This window comes from Eretmochelys imbricata, chromosome 8 (assembly GCF_965152235.1).
Source record: "Eretmochelys imbricata isolate rEreImb1 chromosome 8, rEreImb1.hap1, whole genome shotgun sequence".
Classification (NCBI taxonomy): domain Eukaryota; kingdom Metazoa; phylum Chordata; order Testudines; family Cheloniidae; genus Eretmochelys; species Eretmochelys imbricata.
This window is the reverse complement of record NC_135579.1, coordinates 90,505,279-90,523,280: the sequence shown is the minus strand read 5'-3', so window position 1 is coordinate 90,523,280 and position 18,002 is coordinate 90,505,279. Positions and strand designations below refer to the sequence as shown.

The window sequence follows — 18,002 nt, the reverse complement described above, 5'->3', positions numbered from 1 at the left end:
CTCTAGGATGAAACTTAACGGAGTCCTAAGTCAGGGTTAAAACATAAATTTGCACCTAACATTATATGGCCCCGGTCTCTCAAAGCTGAACTTAAGCATGTGTGTAGCCCAGCTGAAATCAATGGGACTAGTCCTGTGATTAAAATTAAGTCCATGTTGAAGTTCTTTGCCGCACTGTGACCATAACTGATCCTATACTCAGTCTTTGTTCACCTGCATCTAGTCTTGTGTAAAGGATGGAAAGTTATTCTGTATTTTGATATGGGGAAATCCTCTTCCCTCATACACAGCGGGAGTAAAGAGACATTCAGTGAGGAACTGCATGGGTACTAGAGTATTGGAATCCCCAGCCTCAACCAGGCTCCCAATACATCTGCAGTGTGGTCCCAGCAATATCTCTCCTAGTGGTGGCAGCCCACATTCCTGTGGACAGAGCCACTACAGAGCTTGGATCAACAATACAGAGTGTCCCTACATGGCATCTTCACTGCCTGGTCTCCCTACACAGCAGAAGCACAATATTTCTACTGCCATTTGAGTTATAGATACTATTGCAGGGAGCTGCAGGTTTGTGGCCTTGCTAAGAGAATAGGTCTCTAATTTAGGTACCTTTTTGACTCTATTTTTATAACCTACTCTTTGATTTGCTGTTTTAACAGAGCAAAGCTAAGGAGTTACCTCTTTCTGCTGTTCGTTTCATGGAAGAACTGGGTGAATGTGCTCTTGGAAAAATCTACAAGGGGCACCTCTATCTTCCAGGCATGGATCATGCTCAGCTTGTTGCTATCAAGACATTAAAAGACTTTAACAATCCCCAGCAGTGGACAGAATTCCAGCAAGAAGCATCTCTTATGGCAGAACTTCATCACCCTAACATTGTTTGTCTCCTAGGTGTTGTGACTCAGGAACAACCCGTCTGCATGCTTTTTGAGTACATGAACCAGGGAGATCTCCATGAATTCCTTATTATGCGATCGCCACATTCAGATGTTGGGTGTAGCAGTGATGAGGACGGTACTGTCAAATCCAGTCTGGACCATGGGGATTTCCTGCATATTGCAGTTCAAATTGCGGCAGGAATGGAATACTTATCCAGTCATTTTTTTGTCCATAAAGACCTTGCTGCTCGCAACATTTTAATTGGAGAACAACTTCATGTGAAAATTTCAGACCTTGGACTATCAAGAGAAATATACTCAGCAGATTACTACAGAGTTCAAAGTAAATCCCTGCTGCCGATTCGCTGGATGCCACCAGAAGCAATTATGTATGGCAAGTTCTCTTCTGATTCAGATATTTGGTCCTTTGGCGTGGTCTTATGGGAGATTTTCAGCTTTGGACTCCAACCATATTATGGATTTAGTAATCAAGAAGTCATAGAGATGGTCAGGAAACGACAATTATTACCATGCTCTGAAGACTGTCCTCCCAGAATGTATAGCTTGATGACAGAGTGCTGGCATGATCTTCCATCTCGGAGGCCAAGATTTAAAGATATCCATGCCAGACTGCGTTCTTGGGAGGGACTTTCGAGTCACACTAGCTCTACTACTCCCTCTGGTGGAAATGCCACCACTCAAACAACTTCACTCAGTGCAAGCCCAGTTAGTAACCTAAGTAATCCTAGATACCCTAATTACATGTTTCCAGCACAGGGTATACCACAAGGTCAAATTGCTGGGTTCATTGGACCACCAATACCTCAAAACCAGCGATTTATTCCAATCAATGGATACCCGATTCCTCCAGGATATGCTGCTTTCCCAGCTGCCCACTACCAACCACCGGGCCCACCCAGGGTAATTCAGCACTGTCCACCTCCAAAGAGCCGTTCGCCAAGCAGCGCAAGTGGATCAACTAGCACAGGTCATGTGACTAGTTTGCCTTCTTCAGGATCCAATCAGGATGCAAATATACCTTTGCTATCTCATATGTCAATTCCAAGTCATCCAAGTGGAATTGGTATAACAGTTTTTGGAAACAAAACTCAAAAACCATACAAAATTGACTCAAAACAGTCATCCTTATTGGGAGACCCCAATATTCATGGACCTAACGAATCTATGATTTCAGCAGAGTTGTAAATAAGTCAGGCCTTTGTACATATAACTATTTACAGTACAAATAGAAAGACGTAGAAAAGATTTATATTCAAATATTTTATTAAAGATTTTTCTGGTTGTTTAACAGACTTTTGCAACAAGTATCTTCTGTGAAGTTTAACTGTGTTTAACAGGATAGGCAGACACCAACCAGATAAAAATCATTGTGGTATTAGCACGAAACAATGTGAACTGACATTTTTTCAAGTACTAAACTAATGTTTATTCTAATAAGGGACAAAAACAACAACAAAAATTTTGTGATGACCATCATACACTGTCACAGGTGTTTAAAGCTCTGATATGGTTTATATCAGTGATTCTCAAAGCTGGTCCGCCGCTTGTTCAGGGAAAGCCCCTGACGGGCCGGACCGATTTGTTTACCTGCCGCGCCTGCACGTTCAGCCGATCACGGCTCCCACTGGCCACGGTTCACCGCTCCAGGCCAATGGGGGCTGCGGGAAGCGGCGCGGGCCAAGGGACGTGCTGGCCGCCCTTCCCGCAGCCCCCATTGGCCTGGAGCAGTGAACCGCGGCCAGTGGAAGCCGCAATTGGCCAAACCTGCGGACGCGGCAGGTAAACAAATCGGTCCGGCCCGTCAGAGGCTTTCCCTGAACAAGCGGCAGACCAGCTTTGAGAGCCACTGGTTTATATCACAGAAACTTTATTATTCTGAAAACATTTTAATATTTGTCAATCACTTTTTTTAAGAGATGCAAATATTCAGAGATTTATTGGGTATGCAATTCACTTCCATTAGCTTAAACATCTGTAAGTTTTTTTCAGTCAAGAATGGTGTTTCAGATACATGATCCAATGTTGACATCTGATGGCTGGATTAATTATTTCAGGTAGGTTTTTGTTTTTCACCTGAGGTGAGAGTCTTGTTCATATTTAAACCAAAAAAACTGCGTAAAATATCCTGACATTCAGTAGAAGCCAACTCACAGGCTACTAAAATAATCTGGTAATGTCTGCTAAAAATAGATGGCGTTATAAGAAATTGCCTTTAAAGGAAATTAAATTAAGAATTTTAATTTCAGAGCATGAATCAACTGGTTCAAAGTTAACATTTCATAATTTTATATGTGTAGTTATCAAAGAAATTTTGTGTCCTTTTGTTGCTATGCAACTGTTTAATGAAAAAGCTCCAAACCACAATTTTATGTAAGACAATCAGTTTTCCCAAGAAGTATTTATTGTTTCAGAGCAGTACATAATTTCAGTGACTATGACTCCAGAAACCCCTAAAAATGGGAAATCCACATTCCATCAGCGATTAAAAACTTTTATGGCAACTTTGTCTATCAGTTAAAATAATGTGAATTAAAGTGAACTTTTTGCTTAGAAAAATGACATTTGTATTATTACTGAAATTAATTCAGGTATAATCAATCTAGATTATTCATTTTGAGACCACTTTAATGATTTACAAAAGTACTATGTACATTACATCTTTTCACAACGTTATTTGTATTAAAATAATATCTTTTGTTCCACACAATGAAAACAATCCTTTGCTCAGTTGACGATGTTGTATGATATGACTTTATTTTTCACATCTTTTTGCACAAAAGTGTTTTGTATAGCAGAAGTGAAACACATCTCTGCATTTTATATATTGGTCTGTTTCTTTTTTGTTTTTAACCTGCTGTAGATGTTCTTGAAATATATTATGGTGATATTCAGCCACTACCTTATACATATATTTTGTTTTTGTTTGTTTTCACTGCATGCATTTAATCACTGTATTACTTGATGATTGATTTATTAATTATGGGCATTTCAATTAGGCAAGCATGAAAATGTAATACCAAAGGCTATTTTATACTGAAGATATGTGCATTTTTGTATTTCACACACCAGAGATGATATTAAACACTGATTATTTTATGCTGCTGTTTATTAAAACATTGTTTTAATATAAAAATCAGTATTTCCGGAATCTTGGTATAATAGGTATTTGGAAAATCTAATCTGATGGAAGGCCAAATCCTGCTCACCTTACTCAAGCAAGTAGTCTATTAAAAGCCAGAACATCTCATCGTCTGAGTAAGAGAAGCAGGGTTTTGCACATAATATTTTATGACAATTGATGTGGAAATATACGACTCCTTAAGCTTTATTTAAAACCTGACCATGCAGATATTTTGGGAAGATACCGAAAAGACAGCAATAATAAAATTTCACTGAGAAAATAATGCATTCTCTGCTCTTCTCTGTGGGTGAAGTTCAACCCTTGAACAGAACTCCAGCATACCATTTAAGCTCCTTGTTAAGGTCTTAAGTGAGACTTCAGTGCTGCATACATGCAAAAGCTCTGCTCAGTGTGTACGTGTGGGGATGTATGGCCCAGATCTTCAAATGTATTTTGGCACCTAACTTCCATTGAGTTCAGTGGGAGTTAGGCACCTAAACACCTCTGAGGATCTGGGTGCATGTGTGCAACAAGAACCCCATTAATAATTATGCAATAAGTACTTTTATGACCACCATGTCTTCAATATTTCATATATACTGAGCCCACGAAGCTGACATGTTATGTCCAGGTTAATTGTATTCAGATCTGGAATTTTAATTAGGATGTTTGCTGTATTTAAGGTAAAGTTTTGTTTTTGAGGCAAAGATCAAGCACTAATTCCATCTATACTAAACTTCCACCTGGCTGCAGGCTGCTAGTGCTCCAAACAACTAAGTGTTAGAAAAGGGATATTTTGAACACTGGAGTTTTGTGTCCTTTGATCAAACTTTTATCTCTGTGCCAGTGCATAACAAACTATCATCTCATTAGCAAAATCAAGCTGTTTGGGAAGGTCATTTCTCGTGCACATGTGAGGCACACACGTTTTTTTTGTTTTGTTTCACTATTCTGTTGATGTCCTGCTCAATGCAAGATGAATGCATTCCCCTTCCTACCTTCCACTTTTTTCCCCACTCTCCTCTCACACTTTTATTAAATAGTTGCATCACTGCAAACATCTTATGCATCCTAAGCGTCAAACACGCTGAGAAAGTGGAAGCTAAAATTTTCACCAGGGTTTCAGCTGGAGGTTTCTTGGCCTATGGCATTAAGGGCTTCAAAAAACAACAGTGCCATCTTGAAGTCAATCTGCCCACTTTATAGGCATCTGTTCCAGGTACAAAGGAAAATGCATGCAGGCAATTAAGCGTTGTGGTACTAGAGTTATGTTGCTGTTAGAAAATCTTCAATAAATAAGAACACAAACTGTGACTTAAAAAAAACAAACCAGCTTTGTACTGTGGCTGGCGCATGGCTCTCCATGTAAAAAGCTTGTTTGAAAGTGATACCAAGATTCTTAATTTTGCTTACTCATATCAAATGAATGCCCTCAGTGAATGAGGGTATGAAGAAACCAAGAGCGTCCTCATAACAACTCCTACCACCTACTATGCTGCTACTAGATTCATTGGTTTGAGAAGAAAGTAATGGCCACGTGACAAGAGAAAGGCCCTACTTAGCTAGATCCATCACAACTGGTGTGCTCCCGACATATACCACAGCAGGCTATCTATGTCCCTTAGTTGCTAAAACAACCACCAATAGTCATATCAAAAACTGCTGGGAAATCAAGTATAAACCACACATAAGCAAAAATTTACAAATAATAATGCTGCAGATGCTTAGCACCCCAAGAAACATATCGCTTGTTTAAGTGCCTATGGATATAAGTGCTTAGCTTTAGACGTACCAGTTTGAAAATGTGTCTGCTGGAGCAGCAATGGCAGGCTTGAAAAAAATCTTTCACATACTTTTTGGTTTTGCATAGAAATACATTAAATCCAACCGCCACCTACCCACAGTTATATGTCGTTTTTTTCTTTACTAGAAGGTTATCCGCAGCAGAGATCTGTCAAAGAATCATATACACTTACAGCTGTTACAAAATGGAAGATCTGCTTTGAGCAGAAAGCCTGTCAACCCTCAAGGAGAGTTTTTTTCCCCTCAGTGAATGAAGTTTGTGAATTCTGGGATTCAAATCCTCTGCTTGACTCATAGCTTGCAGTGAGTTAACGAATGCTAAAACAAAGAGACAAGAATTCACTTGGGAGCTAAAAAGAAAAACTACTAAAATAAATTGGCTAATGTGGAAATTAAACTGCCAAAAAGTATCGGAATGTTGGGAATTCCTGTTTGGGTGGAAACTCAGAGAACCAAATATGGTTTTTGAATCACAGACAAAGGAAGAGAAAATGGAAGAGACTTTCTAATGGTAGACTCAGTATGGCAACTTCCGTCAAAGAACTATTATAGTTGTTTGTGAATCTCTGGAGGTTTGGAAGTAAAACTTAGGAATTGCAACATGAGAGGACAAGATACTGTCTGTTCAGTCTGGCTTCTCATCCTTCCCAAATTAGTCTATCCTTACATAAAAAGAAAGAAAACTTTTGGTGTTTAAAGGCCAAAATGCATGTCAAAATGGGAGTTAGCATTATGGTGTCCTCCACAGATAAGGATTAATTATGGTGGGTTTGTACAGAATGAAAACTGCAGATGTAGCAGAGAATTATTCCACAAAAACTGGGTTGGAAGACATGGATATAGAAGAACTGCTAAATGTGTATTCCAGGGTCTGAGATATTTAACAAGAAACCAAAGAAGAGTCCATTAGTGCCTTGCATGAATGAAATTGAAGAGGAGTTTACAGGTTTAGAATATCCCTACTACATTTGCTAGTTGTTTCAGTATTCTTCTGTTACCTTTGCTCATGAGGAGAATTTTAAAAAGCTCATCTAACTCAAAGTCCTGCAGATGGTATTCATATATTCATACTTCAGTGCTGTTATAAGTACTGTTACACTGGTCAATTTGGATCCAGTACTGCAAGATGTTGAGTTCCCTCAACTTCCATTGAATCCAGTGGGCATTGAAGGCCCCTAGCACTTAGTGGGAGATATGTGGCCCGTTGCCTAATCCTAATATAGGATTAGGCCCTATATTTCTGAGAATCTCGAAGGCAACTCTGCCTCCTCACAGGACCTGTATTAAGACAATTGGCTTGAAAAATGCTTAAGAGATTGCAGCTTGCATCATTGTGCCATGTCTATTCAAGATGTAAGGGTACTCTGACATATCTATCACTTTAGCATAATCTCACAGATATGCTCTAGTAATTATTTTGGGGAAATTCTATGGCCTGCATTACTCTAGTGGTCAGACAAGATGATCATAGTGGTCCCTTGGAAATCTATGAATCTCTCACAATAACCTGTGAAACATATTGATGGATTAACAGTTTATACATGATACTTAGATTTCAGTAATCAATTATGCATGTGATACAACTGCAAGATGGAAGGGTGGGAAATCTACATATGGCCCATGGGCTAATCCTGAAGGATGGACTGTCTTGCAAGGAGCCAGTTTTCTTCATGGTCTCTTCCTGACTTGATTCAGAACCCACTGAAGTCAATGGGAGTCTTTCCCTTACAGAAAGTGTTTAGTGTGTTTCATGCCCCAGGTGAGAGCTGGTTCTCAGTTCCGTATGGATGATAAATACAATCTTGTATGAATGCCTTTGCAAAGGGTACTATTATGTATACTGGGATGTATGACAGAACAGGTTTAAAATCCAGTACAAAGAAAAATTAAATCATTGTTCAAAGAGGATAAGCTATTTTTTATCTCCAGGAAGCTTAAAAACTAATTAGTTGAACATGTTTTTGATTTGCTACCAAAAAACAACAGCATTTTAACTGAGCTTCACAAATTTATTACAGTACCAAAAATTCTTTTATTTAAAGTATGCATTGGCAAGACCCTACTGTGCTCATGGAACAGAAGGGTGCCCTGATAGCTATCATGCTCACCCCTGGGCTCACAGAACAGAAGCCCCTCTGTGGAAAACCAGCAGAGCTGCAATTCTGTGTGGTTTGAGTTGGGGCATGGAAGACGTGGGATGGCAGCATTGTTCCCAATACAGAAGCACTAGCTGTGTTACAAAAATGGAACATAACTAAATTAAAGCACTGTGAGCAACCTTCTTGTGCTAGCAGCTCTGACTGTTGACACTGTCTTCTGCAGCCAGCATCTTAGTTCCCTGTTGAGCAAGTACTGGCAGGCATCAGAGTACGTGGAGAGCTACAGATAGATGGTATGTACGCTTGCACCTTTGTCCCCTTGTCTTCTCTGCACTTGCTCTGGAATGGGCAACCACACTTTATCCGATCAAAAGGAAATAAATTATTTTCCGATGTTATGCTTACAGAGCGCTGCTTAACCAAGATGGTTTTATGATAGGAACCAATCCTACAGCCCGTAGTCACGCAAGCCATATCTATGGGTTCTCTGAGAGCACTCTGTCCTCTGGCTGTATCTTCAATGGCTATGGTTTCTTATGGCCACAAACCTACTTTCTCTGTGGGCCTGCAAACATCTCCCTTCCAGAATATAGTGTCCATGGAAGTAATTTTTACCCTCGTGTAGGCTTTTTTTTATGAGAGGAGAGCTTATCACCTCCAAGTCACTCAAGATATAACCCATTGTATGTCTTTCTGTTTGATCTTTAAAGATTAAAATTTAGTATGTTTTAGGACAGTTATATTACTGAGGTAATATAAAATTATTAAAAATAGAGAGACACAATCTTCTGATTATACACCAAAAAGGTCTTTAAGATGGAGGGGGAAATTGATTTTAAATTGGAATTATTAAAAGCATATGTGGTGTCCTTTATTTTCTGTTTATCTGTGCAACGCACTGTAGAAAAGTGTCTAAAATACTTTTAATAGCTGAGTTAGTGCAGGTTTTGCATTTCAGAACCTGCTCTAAATGAGAACTCCTTTGGGGGAAGTTCAGCTCATTGGGGGAAATTCAGCTCTGCAGACTGCTGTTGGGTAACCAGTGTACCCAAAGTTATATAATCAGAGCAGCACATTGCATTGCTTTAATCTGTAGACTGTGTGAAGAAAACGTTGGGTTTTTGAGATTGTTCAAAGAGTCTAAATAAAACTGAAACCATCCGTTTGAGCTGTAAGAAATAAATGAGTTCATTAAACATTAAAAGTGCTTGGAATACATATGCATATATGTTTACACACACACACATATTGTTATAACTGATTTCCATAAATTACAAAGATATACATAGATGCAATAATATTTTGAAAAAGTACAATAATATAGGATAGTATTTGGTTCCCAATCACCTTTACAACTTCTGTAAGCACCAGTGACATGAGCTTGTTTGAGCAGACCTGGGACTCCTGAAGGTGGAAAGTGCTGGCTCCAGGGCATTGTCCCTAATTTCTAGCTCCTTTTTACAGAAGGAATAATATCACACAGATTCACTGGGATTGGATTTTGGGATTCTGTGCAACAATCAATGGTCAAGTTAAGCATTAGGCTGCCAGATGACTGGGGAGAATGAGCACGACCTCCTTGAGGGACATTCTTTCATGGATACTTCTGCCTTGATAACTCACTGATTTTAAAGCCAAAAGGGACCACATTCCATTACGGTCATCTAATCTGACTTCCTGCACAACACAGGCCACAGAATTTCAAGAAGTGATTCCTGCATCAAGCCCATAACTTCTGCTTTAGCTTAAGCATGTATTTTTAAAAGCCATCCAGCCTTGATGGAATGACTTTGTGACCGAAAATCCACCATATCCCTAGGTAAATTGTTCCAATGGTTAATTACTTTCTTTGCTAAAAATGTGCATCTTATTTCTAGTCTGAATTTCTCTGGAGTCAACTCCAGCCATTAGAGCTTGTTATGATTTTGTCTGCTAGATTAAAGAGGCCTGTACCATCAGACATCCCCTCTTCATGTAGGTATTTAGAGACTGACCAACTCACCTCTTAAATTTCTCTTTGCAGACCCCCCCCCTTACACATTCCAAATCAGCTTCCTGAGAGAGACCAGCCGTAGAGGAATGGCAAAACAATCATTCAGATTTTCCTGGCCTGAGCATCCATTCCTAGATGTGTCTCTGCAGGAGGGGATGACTGTGCCCCTAAAACATAGCTGACACTTCAAGGAAAACTCTAGAGACAATTATTTTCAGTGAATTTCTTCAGATGCTTGGGGCGGCACTCAGAATGGGGCGGCAGTCAGTGTCCCGGGGCAGCAGCTTGGCGGCAGCGACTGCTTGGGGCGGCAAAATTGCGCTGCCCCTGGTTACAGTATCATATTTTCGAGTGTGTCTGTGTGTGAAAATCATCTCCTTATTCCTTAACATCTTGTGCAGGATCAGGCCCCTGGTGTGACAAGACCGTGGGAACCTAACACCAGTATCAGTGCAAGGAAGGTACAATATCTGTGCAAGGAGTCAGAGTAACAGCCGTGTTAGTCTGTATTCGCAAAAAGAAAAGGAGATGCATCTGATGAAGTGAGCTGTAGCTCACGAAAGCTCATGCTCAAATAAATTGGTTAGTCTCTAAGGTGCCACAAGGACTCCTTTTCTTTGTGCAAGGAGTGTTAGATCTCTACGTGCTGGTCAGAACATCTGGGCCAGCTTCTGGACAGTGTGGAAAACTTACACTGCACCTTGCAAAACGATGTAGTAACAGCAGATGTAGCCATTCTGGGCATTCACCCAGTCATTCCTGGTGGCATTGTATCTAAGCAAAGACACTGTCTCAAGGACCTGCCACCATTGTCCCTCCTTCCTCTCTCTCCCTGGGTCCAGCAGTGTCTTAATGACACACCTAGCCTTTATGCTTTATTTCTGGGATTCTGATTATCCTCCTACTCTGGAGACCACAACTAGATTTTATCCCAGTTATATGGGTACAAAACAGCCAAATTATTTTCTGATATTACATGTGCAGAGCACTGATAAACCCAGAGGGTTTTGTAATGTTGAGGGCCCCATCTTGCACAGTTTATTCCTAGAAGTAGCCTTATTTCAGTCAATGTTAGAACTCTCCTCGCTTGAGTAAACAGATGGAGAATTGGGCCTTTTGCAAGCTATATCCAACATGATGCTAATTCTCCAATTTTAACTAAGGAAGGATTATTTATGTTCCCCCCCCCGAACTGTATGGGTATTATTAATGTATTTAATAAATAAACATGAAGATATTAAACTTAGCTGTAACAGAGTCTGCCCAGATGTCAGAGCAATTATTTTCTGTAATCAGCTGGCTGCTGTATTAAATAAAGCCTGTCATTCCAGAGCTAATGCAGAAGAGGAGGTAACGTTGCAAAGCAGTCAAACTACAGGACGCTGGGAGTCTGGAGAAAGCAGTTGTATGCTGAGCTCTGCCCTGATTCACTTTTTATGTGACCTTAGGCAAGCTGCTTTTCCTCTCCCTCTGGGGACAGTGATACCTAACCCTTATTGACGTACGTTCAGATCTGAGGACAGAGTGCTCTGTCAGTGCTGTTCCTAGCACAGGCAGATTTATAATCTCTCTCTCTCCCCCGGCGTTGAAGGGTTTGCTGTGTGAGCATGACAGAGCTAAACAGCCGCATTTTTTTAAACTCGTCTCCATTCACATTTGACCCGGAAGCTTGGGCCTGAGGTGTTTGGGAATAAGGCAAATAAGGTCTGGCTTGGGCAAAGGGGTGCACTTCAGGATAATAGTGTGGGAGCTGGTGGAGTTGTAACCAGACATAGTTTTATTCAGTGGTACAAACTATAAGTGGTGCGCATGTAATTCTTACCCTATAAAACTCCCCAATCTTTAAAACTCATGATGACACTTCCAGGGGCAGAGCCAACCTCCGGCAGCCCTTTGCCCAGGCAGTTATCAACCCAGGAAGATGGATGCCCCATAAGGGCATCTTCCTAGGCTCAGGTTCGGTCCCTAATGTCAGGACTTGGCCTTTGCCTCTAAGCAGGGATCGGCAACCTTTGGCACGCAGCCCATCAGGGAAATCTGCTGGCGGACCGGGGGGATTGTTTACCTGCAGTGTCTGCAGATTCAGCCAATCGCGGCTCCCACGGGCCGCGGTTCTCTGTTCCAGGCCAATGGGAGCTACGGGAAGCGGTGTTGGCCGAGGGACGTGCTGGCCACCGCTTCCCGCAGCCCCCATTGGCCTGGAATGGTGAACTGCAGCCAGTGGGAGCTGCGATTGGCCGAACTTGCAGATGCTGCAAACAAACCATCCCAGCCTGCCAGCGGATTTCCCTGACGGGCCATGTGCCAAAGGTTGCCGACCCCTCCTCTAGAGTCATGGCTTGGCCTCTAAGCTTTGCCTCTAGTGTCATGGCAGCTGCAGCCAGGGGGAACTCTCTTTTTTAAGTGCTGGGTGAAAGGCCACTTGTGATTGGGGCAAGCCGATTAATGAACTAAGACCTCCTGTGATTGGCTGGGCGGGGAACAAAGCCATAGCCTTTCCAGCTGAGCAGACCAAGGAATCTGTTGCTGGGTAACACTATACACAGAGTCCAGCCTATTCCTTGTACCTCTGCTATGTGCTGCGGGGGCTCCCAGCTGCCCTGGCGCTCCTCCTCCTATAGACACTGAACAGCCATATAAGAAAATTCAATGGATCAGGAATAAGCTCCTTATCTGGGTTTGTTTAGCCTCTGCTACTAAGTGTTCACCAGCTCCGTGTGGTGCTTTTAGCTCTGACTGACTCCTTTGGATTTCAGCTCAGGGCCATTAGCCTCTTTAAACTCCATGCAAACCCTTTAGAAATTATGTGCACAAGCCACTAACCGCTGTGAGGCAGGAATTAGAGTGGGAGGATCACCTGCCCTTTTGCAAGAGGACAGCTTCTGTGAAGCCAGAACTATATTGTGAGGGGAAGGCAAGAGAGAAAGAGGCCTGCGCAAGTTCTCTTATTGCTATGCACTCCAGAGCTTACTTCTTGTTGGAAAGAGAGTATCTGGAGTATAAAGAAGACAACATTTTTGTGAGTAGTATCTTTGTATATTTTCCAATATCTAAGCTGGTATAACCCATTAACATGCAACTGGCATCTTTTTTACATCCTGAGTCTGGCTTTCCCCCATTTTGTGTTAGCATCCCTTCCCACACCCCTCCTCAACAAAAGAAGTAAAACCACAAAATTATGTACAGAGTACGTACCTAGAGTCTTGTCCAGAATTGCACTTGGATGGGCAGCCAGTCCCACCCCTTGCACCACTGCATCTGCATTTCTATTTTTATCAAGCTAGCTTGATCAGAGCTAGTGCAGGTATGTCTACTTGAGCTGGAACCTACACCTTCTAGCTCCAGTGTAGACATATAATTCTCGGGTGGTGGTTGTTATGGGTTTTTTTGGCAGGGGAGGAGGGTTAACCCTACTATCTTTCATTTTCAAAGTTAATTCCACAGATCATCAGATGTAATTTAATGAACTATAACTGTACATGGTTTCATAATAGTGGAGCTTTATTCTTTTGGAATTTCATTGGTAATTAGCGGAAGTTTAATAAGAATCCAAATGGACAACCTGATATTGCAGTCCCCATATGCGTGCAAAAATCCCACTGACTTCTGGTTAGCTTCACATTGGTTTTTTAAGTACCCCATTTGTATTTCTCCAGTGTGCACACAAAACCCTTAAGGGAACTTGGGAAAGAAATTTTGGTGTCAGAGTCCATGTGGCAAGTGAACTACTTAACAAAAATTTAAAACAAAATATTTGTGTGGACTGGCTGGCTCTGGGACTGATAACTAGTCCAAATCCAGTGCTAGCTGATGATGCTTGGCAGTTTTATTTTCATAAAAATATAATCTCTGTAGCAATATGCTATATTTCCTACCCATCCACCCTTCCCAAAAAAGCCAGGTTGAAAAGGACTATGACCACATTACATATATATGCGTATTTTTATTGTTAGGTTTCATAAGAATCTTTCATGTTTCCACATAGTATTTTCATGCATCCAAAGGTCTCAAAGTCCTTTAGAAACATTAATTAACTAATTCTCACAACTCTTAATTTTAACTTGAAAAGTAAGCAGGTATTTTTTTTAAGGGAACATGTCAAGTTCATCACGTTCCACACTTTATCTTCTTTTTGTACCTTTGTTTTAGGGCATCTTTGTCACTCCTATAAAGGATAATTTGCTAGAATGGCTAGCCAAAGTCCAGGGACTCAAGGATTCTCTCTGGGAAGGTAACATATAAAGATTTTACCATACCATGTGATTTTATAAGTGTTGTGTGTGTAATGTTATGTCTATCCTTCTGGCTATTTTAAAAAATTGATAATGCGAACAGTTTTAAGAAAGCATACAGAACTTGACTGGCTTTTCATTATTAGCTGCACATTTGTTTTTAGTACCCCTCCATGACTACATTAACACTTTGTAAATTATGTTTGTTGTTATTCAATGTACAACTATGTGAATATTTTACAAAATAAGGGGTGGAATTTTCATAGGAGGCACTGAATTTCAAATCCCAGCCAAGAGATCTGTGTCTCAGGAAATCACTAATAACCACTTTATCTGTAGATGGTTGACTCTTACTCATCACAGGTAGAGTAAGTAGTGACTGAAAGTTGTTACCCTCTGACAGCAGTTTGGTGGCCACAGTCCCATCCTATTAAACAACCTGTCCACATTTTAAAAAAAAAAAAGAACCAAAAAACCCTACTGTTTTTGGTCCTAACTGACTTCCTTCTTAAGGCTGTTGATAGAGGGTTCAGGCTTGCAAGATGCTGAGCTACTGAACAGTGCTATTTTACAGGGGTGTTCAGCACCTTACAAAATAGAGCCCAGAATAAAGAAGGAGTCTAACCTCCTCACTCATCCCTAGCTATGGTCCTTACAAGACAACACTGAGGTACACTTATGTGATAGTGTGGGGAAGCTTACCCTGTGTCAGGACTGGATTGAGGCAATCATGAGCCCTAGGCACACCATGACATGGGGCTCCCTGTGGCTTCATTCCCACAGTCTGGCCCCCATACCATGACCCTTCCCCCGACCTTGAGAGATCAAAGAAGGGATATGAAACGCCCTTTTCTCCCCAGGAGAAGCATCAGGGGCCCTCACACTTATTAATGGTAGCAGGGTATCCCCAGAACTCAGTGACTCCATCTCGAGATGCATCAAGCAGTTTCCACTTCTCAGGCTGTCTGCAGCGGTTACAGTCAGGTCATGTTTTCAAGGGTTTCTTTGCAACCCTTCAAAGAGTAGAAACTTACTTTTTTAACAAATGAAAGCTGAATCCAGGATGTAATCCCATAAGTCCAGGAACTGGGACCGTAGGCGTAGGTTTAGAGTGTTTCTGCCTTACTCCAGCCCTGCTGTGCCTTGGCACATCGAGTACCTGTTCTGTGAATTGATTTCAGCTTCCAGACCTGTTCATCTGACACTCTTCAATGGCACTAAGTTCAACTGATGATGATAATTCAGCAATCCAGTAAGTATATGTATTATTAGAGATAGTTTAAATAAGCATTTTCATCTAATGTGAAGCATCCTGCTTCACCTGTTGTTTTCCAGAGCTTGTTAACATTAGCACAAGGAACGCAACTTTCAACAACAAAACAAAAAACCTATAATAGCAAAGCCTTCATTGGACAAATGCAACACAGGTGTGCTTGTTAAATACAAGATAGTACATTAGTTAATACCAATCTCTTTCTCATAATAGGGGCTGTTCTCCAGCTGTCAATAAAGTACACTGAAGAGTACAATAGTGTCCCTCCAACTGTTATGTTCAACACCATTCCATTCCATCCCAATGGTAAGGACCATGTGAGAAATTGTCTGATCATGTAGTTAGATATTTCAGCTACTTGTTTAGCTTGACTTTTATTTCCTGTACTATCGTTGCTCCAACAGAAACCTTGTTCAACCCCTCCCAACAACTCTGTGCAATTTTCAGGCAGGGAATTCATAAACCATGTCTAAACCATGCATTTGAATGCTCAGGTTGTCCCACAGGTACATAAATCTCCATTTTCATGCCTCAATGCCCAAATGCAGGATTCATTGATTAAATGCAGGATCTGGGTCTTATTAAGACTCATCTGTTTGAAAACTGGGCTGTCTCTGGGCTCAGCATGCCCTTAGGGACAACGAAAGCACATGTCCCTTCCTAGAGAGTGTCTGCTACTGCAGCAGGAGCTCCCTCTTCCCCTGTGTCCTGCATAACTTCCCATCCTGCACAAAGTAAAATGCAAGAAAGAAGTCTACATAGCCAAAGGCTGTGTTAATAAAAGCTGAGCACACATATAGTATCATAGCTTACATTTGCCAAGCATTACAGCGCCCAGCCAGTACCTGGAACAAAGTTGTTTAAATTCCCCTATACAGTTTTATTGTAATACAGCACATCACTCTGACCAGAAGAGGTCCCCTCCACAGCACTGACAAGCTGGCTCTTCACCTGGGTTTTGGGGGCATCTCTGGTGCTCTCTGCCTTTGGATTTGGTGTACCAAAGAGATCTTGGCTGCCTAGGGGAATAGCCTCCTGGATGGGTTTGTGGTCATTTTAACACCTTCCGATGCCTTGATCAAACTGTCCAGAACCCTATGATGGGATTCACAGGTAGTGTCCTCATCAAAAATCTAGTACAGCTCCTCATAGGAAGGGCAGGTACCAAGAGCACTACCAGAGGTCCTGTTTGTGTCCCTAGCGGTGTAGTAACTCTGCTGCAGCTCCTTCGCTTTAGCACAACACTGGGCTTTGTCCTGTGAGTGCCCCTTCTCCCACTCTTGCGCCGATGGCCACTTGTAAATCAGTGTAAAACAGTGACTGCTGTTAAAATGGACTGGACATGTCCCTGTCCCCACAGGGCAAGGAGATCCAGGACTTCTAGACAGGCCCACTCAGAAGCACAATGTATGGCTGCCATAATGGATATGTGACTCTGGGTGTGTGAACTTGCTACAAGCTGAAATTGTAAAGGGGTGCATCCAGGTGTGTGCCAGCATTTAAAAAGAGGTGACGTCCGGTCAAGCTAAGCCCTGAAGCAGTAGAGGACACACTGGTAAACACATGTGAAGCAATGCAGTTTGGGATGGCAGTGGGAGGACTGCCAGAAGTGGTGGGTTTATGCAGAATCGAGATGTGTCCACACAAAGCTTATACTAGTATAACTCATTCTGAAATAGTTATCCTGCTTTCAAAACAGATTAAGGAAAATGGGATAAAATGCCAGATAAATCAAAACTAGAATTTTTCTATGTGGACTTGTGGCAGTGTGTGCCAAAAAGACTGAAATTGTACAGGAAAAACTTTCCCATGTAGATAAGCCCTTAAGATTGCACAGGTAACCATACATCTGGCATTTCCTAATTTTTGAATGCTTGATTTTGCAATGTAAATGTTCTTTTAACATACTTTTTTATGTTATTTCAATAATAAACTTTGACAGACAGAATTTTTTGTGGCCAGCTTTAGTCCTGGAAATTCATACACTTTACAAATTAGGGGCCAAATACTAGCCTCAATGATACCTTTGAATCCCCAGTGAAAGGATACATTGGTGCTACACAAGAGAGTTTAGCCCACAGTTTGATACTTTGGTGATTCAGTGCACTTCAGAAATAGAAAGCAAATAGCTATGATGATCAATGTAAATCTGTATTATTGTTTGGTACGTGAATTGCAGCTATGCCAAAGGCTTAACTCAGGGATTTGGCCCTGTTGTATAGACACCATACAAAAACAAAGTAAGAGTGTAATCTAACTGAACAATCAGAGGGAGTGTGGAAGGGAGGACAAGTGTGACAATGATAGGAACATCCGGTTACCTTGATTTGCCCTGTGCAACACCTGGGTAGTCTGAGTAATTTAAAGCTATAAATAAAACAGTAACTCTCCCTCGTTCCTCTAGCATACAACAGCCATATTGCTGAACTCTTTTGAAGTTACACAACTGTTTTTTTTTTCAACACAGTGGATCAGCACTCGGGGAGACCTTGTATAGATTTTCTAGAAAACCCTAAAGAGTGGAATGGAAAGTTAACGATGAGTAGCATTTTACTTGCTGTCCAGGTAAGAAAAGGGTATTG

The 18,002-nt window shown here is 41.3% G+C and overlaps 1 protein-coding gene across 1 annotated transcript in view; it reads left to right on the top strand.

Moving 5' to 3' along the window:
• Positions 1–2,084, top strand: part of ROR1 (receptor tyrosine kinase like orphan receptor 1) — a 78,687-nt gene extending 76,603 nt beyond the window's left edge. The window contains exon 8 of the mRNA XM_077824516.1: positions 660–2,084. Within this exon, the coding sequence (XP_077680642.1) occupies positions 660–2,084 (1,425 nt within the window). The remainder of the gene's footprint in view (positions 1–659) is intronic.
• The last annotated feature ends 15,918 nt before the right edge of the window (positions 2,085–18,002 follow it).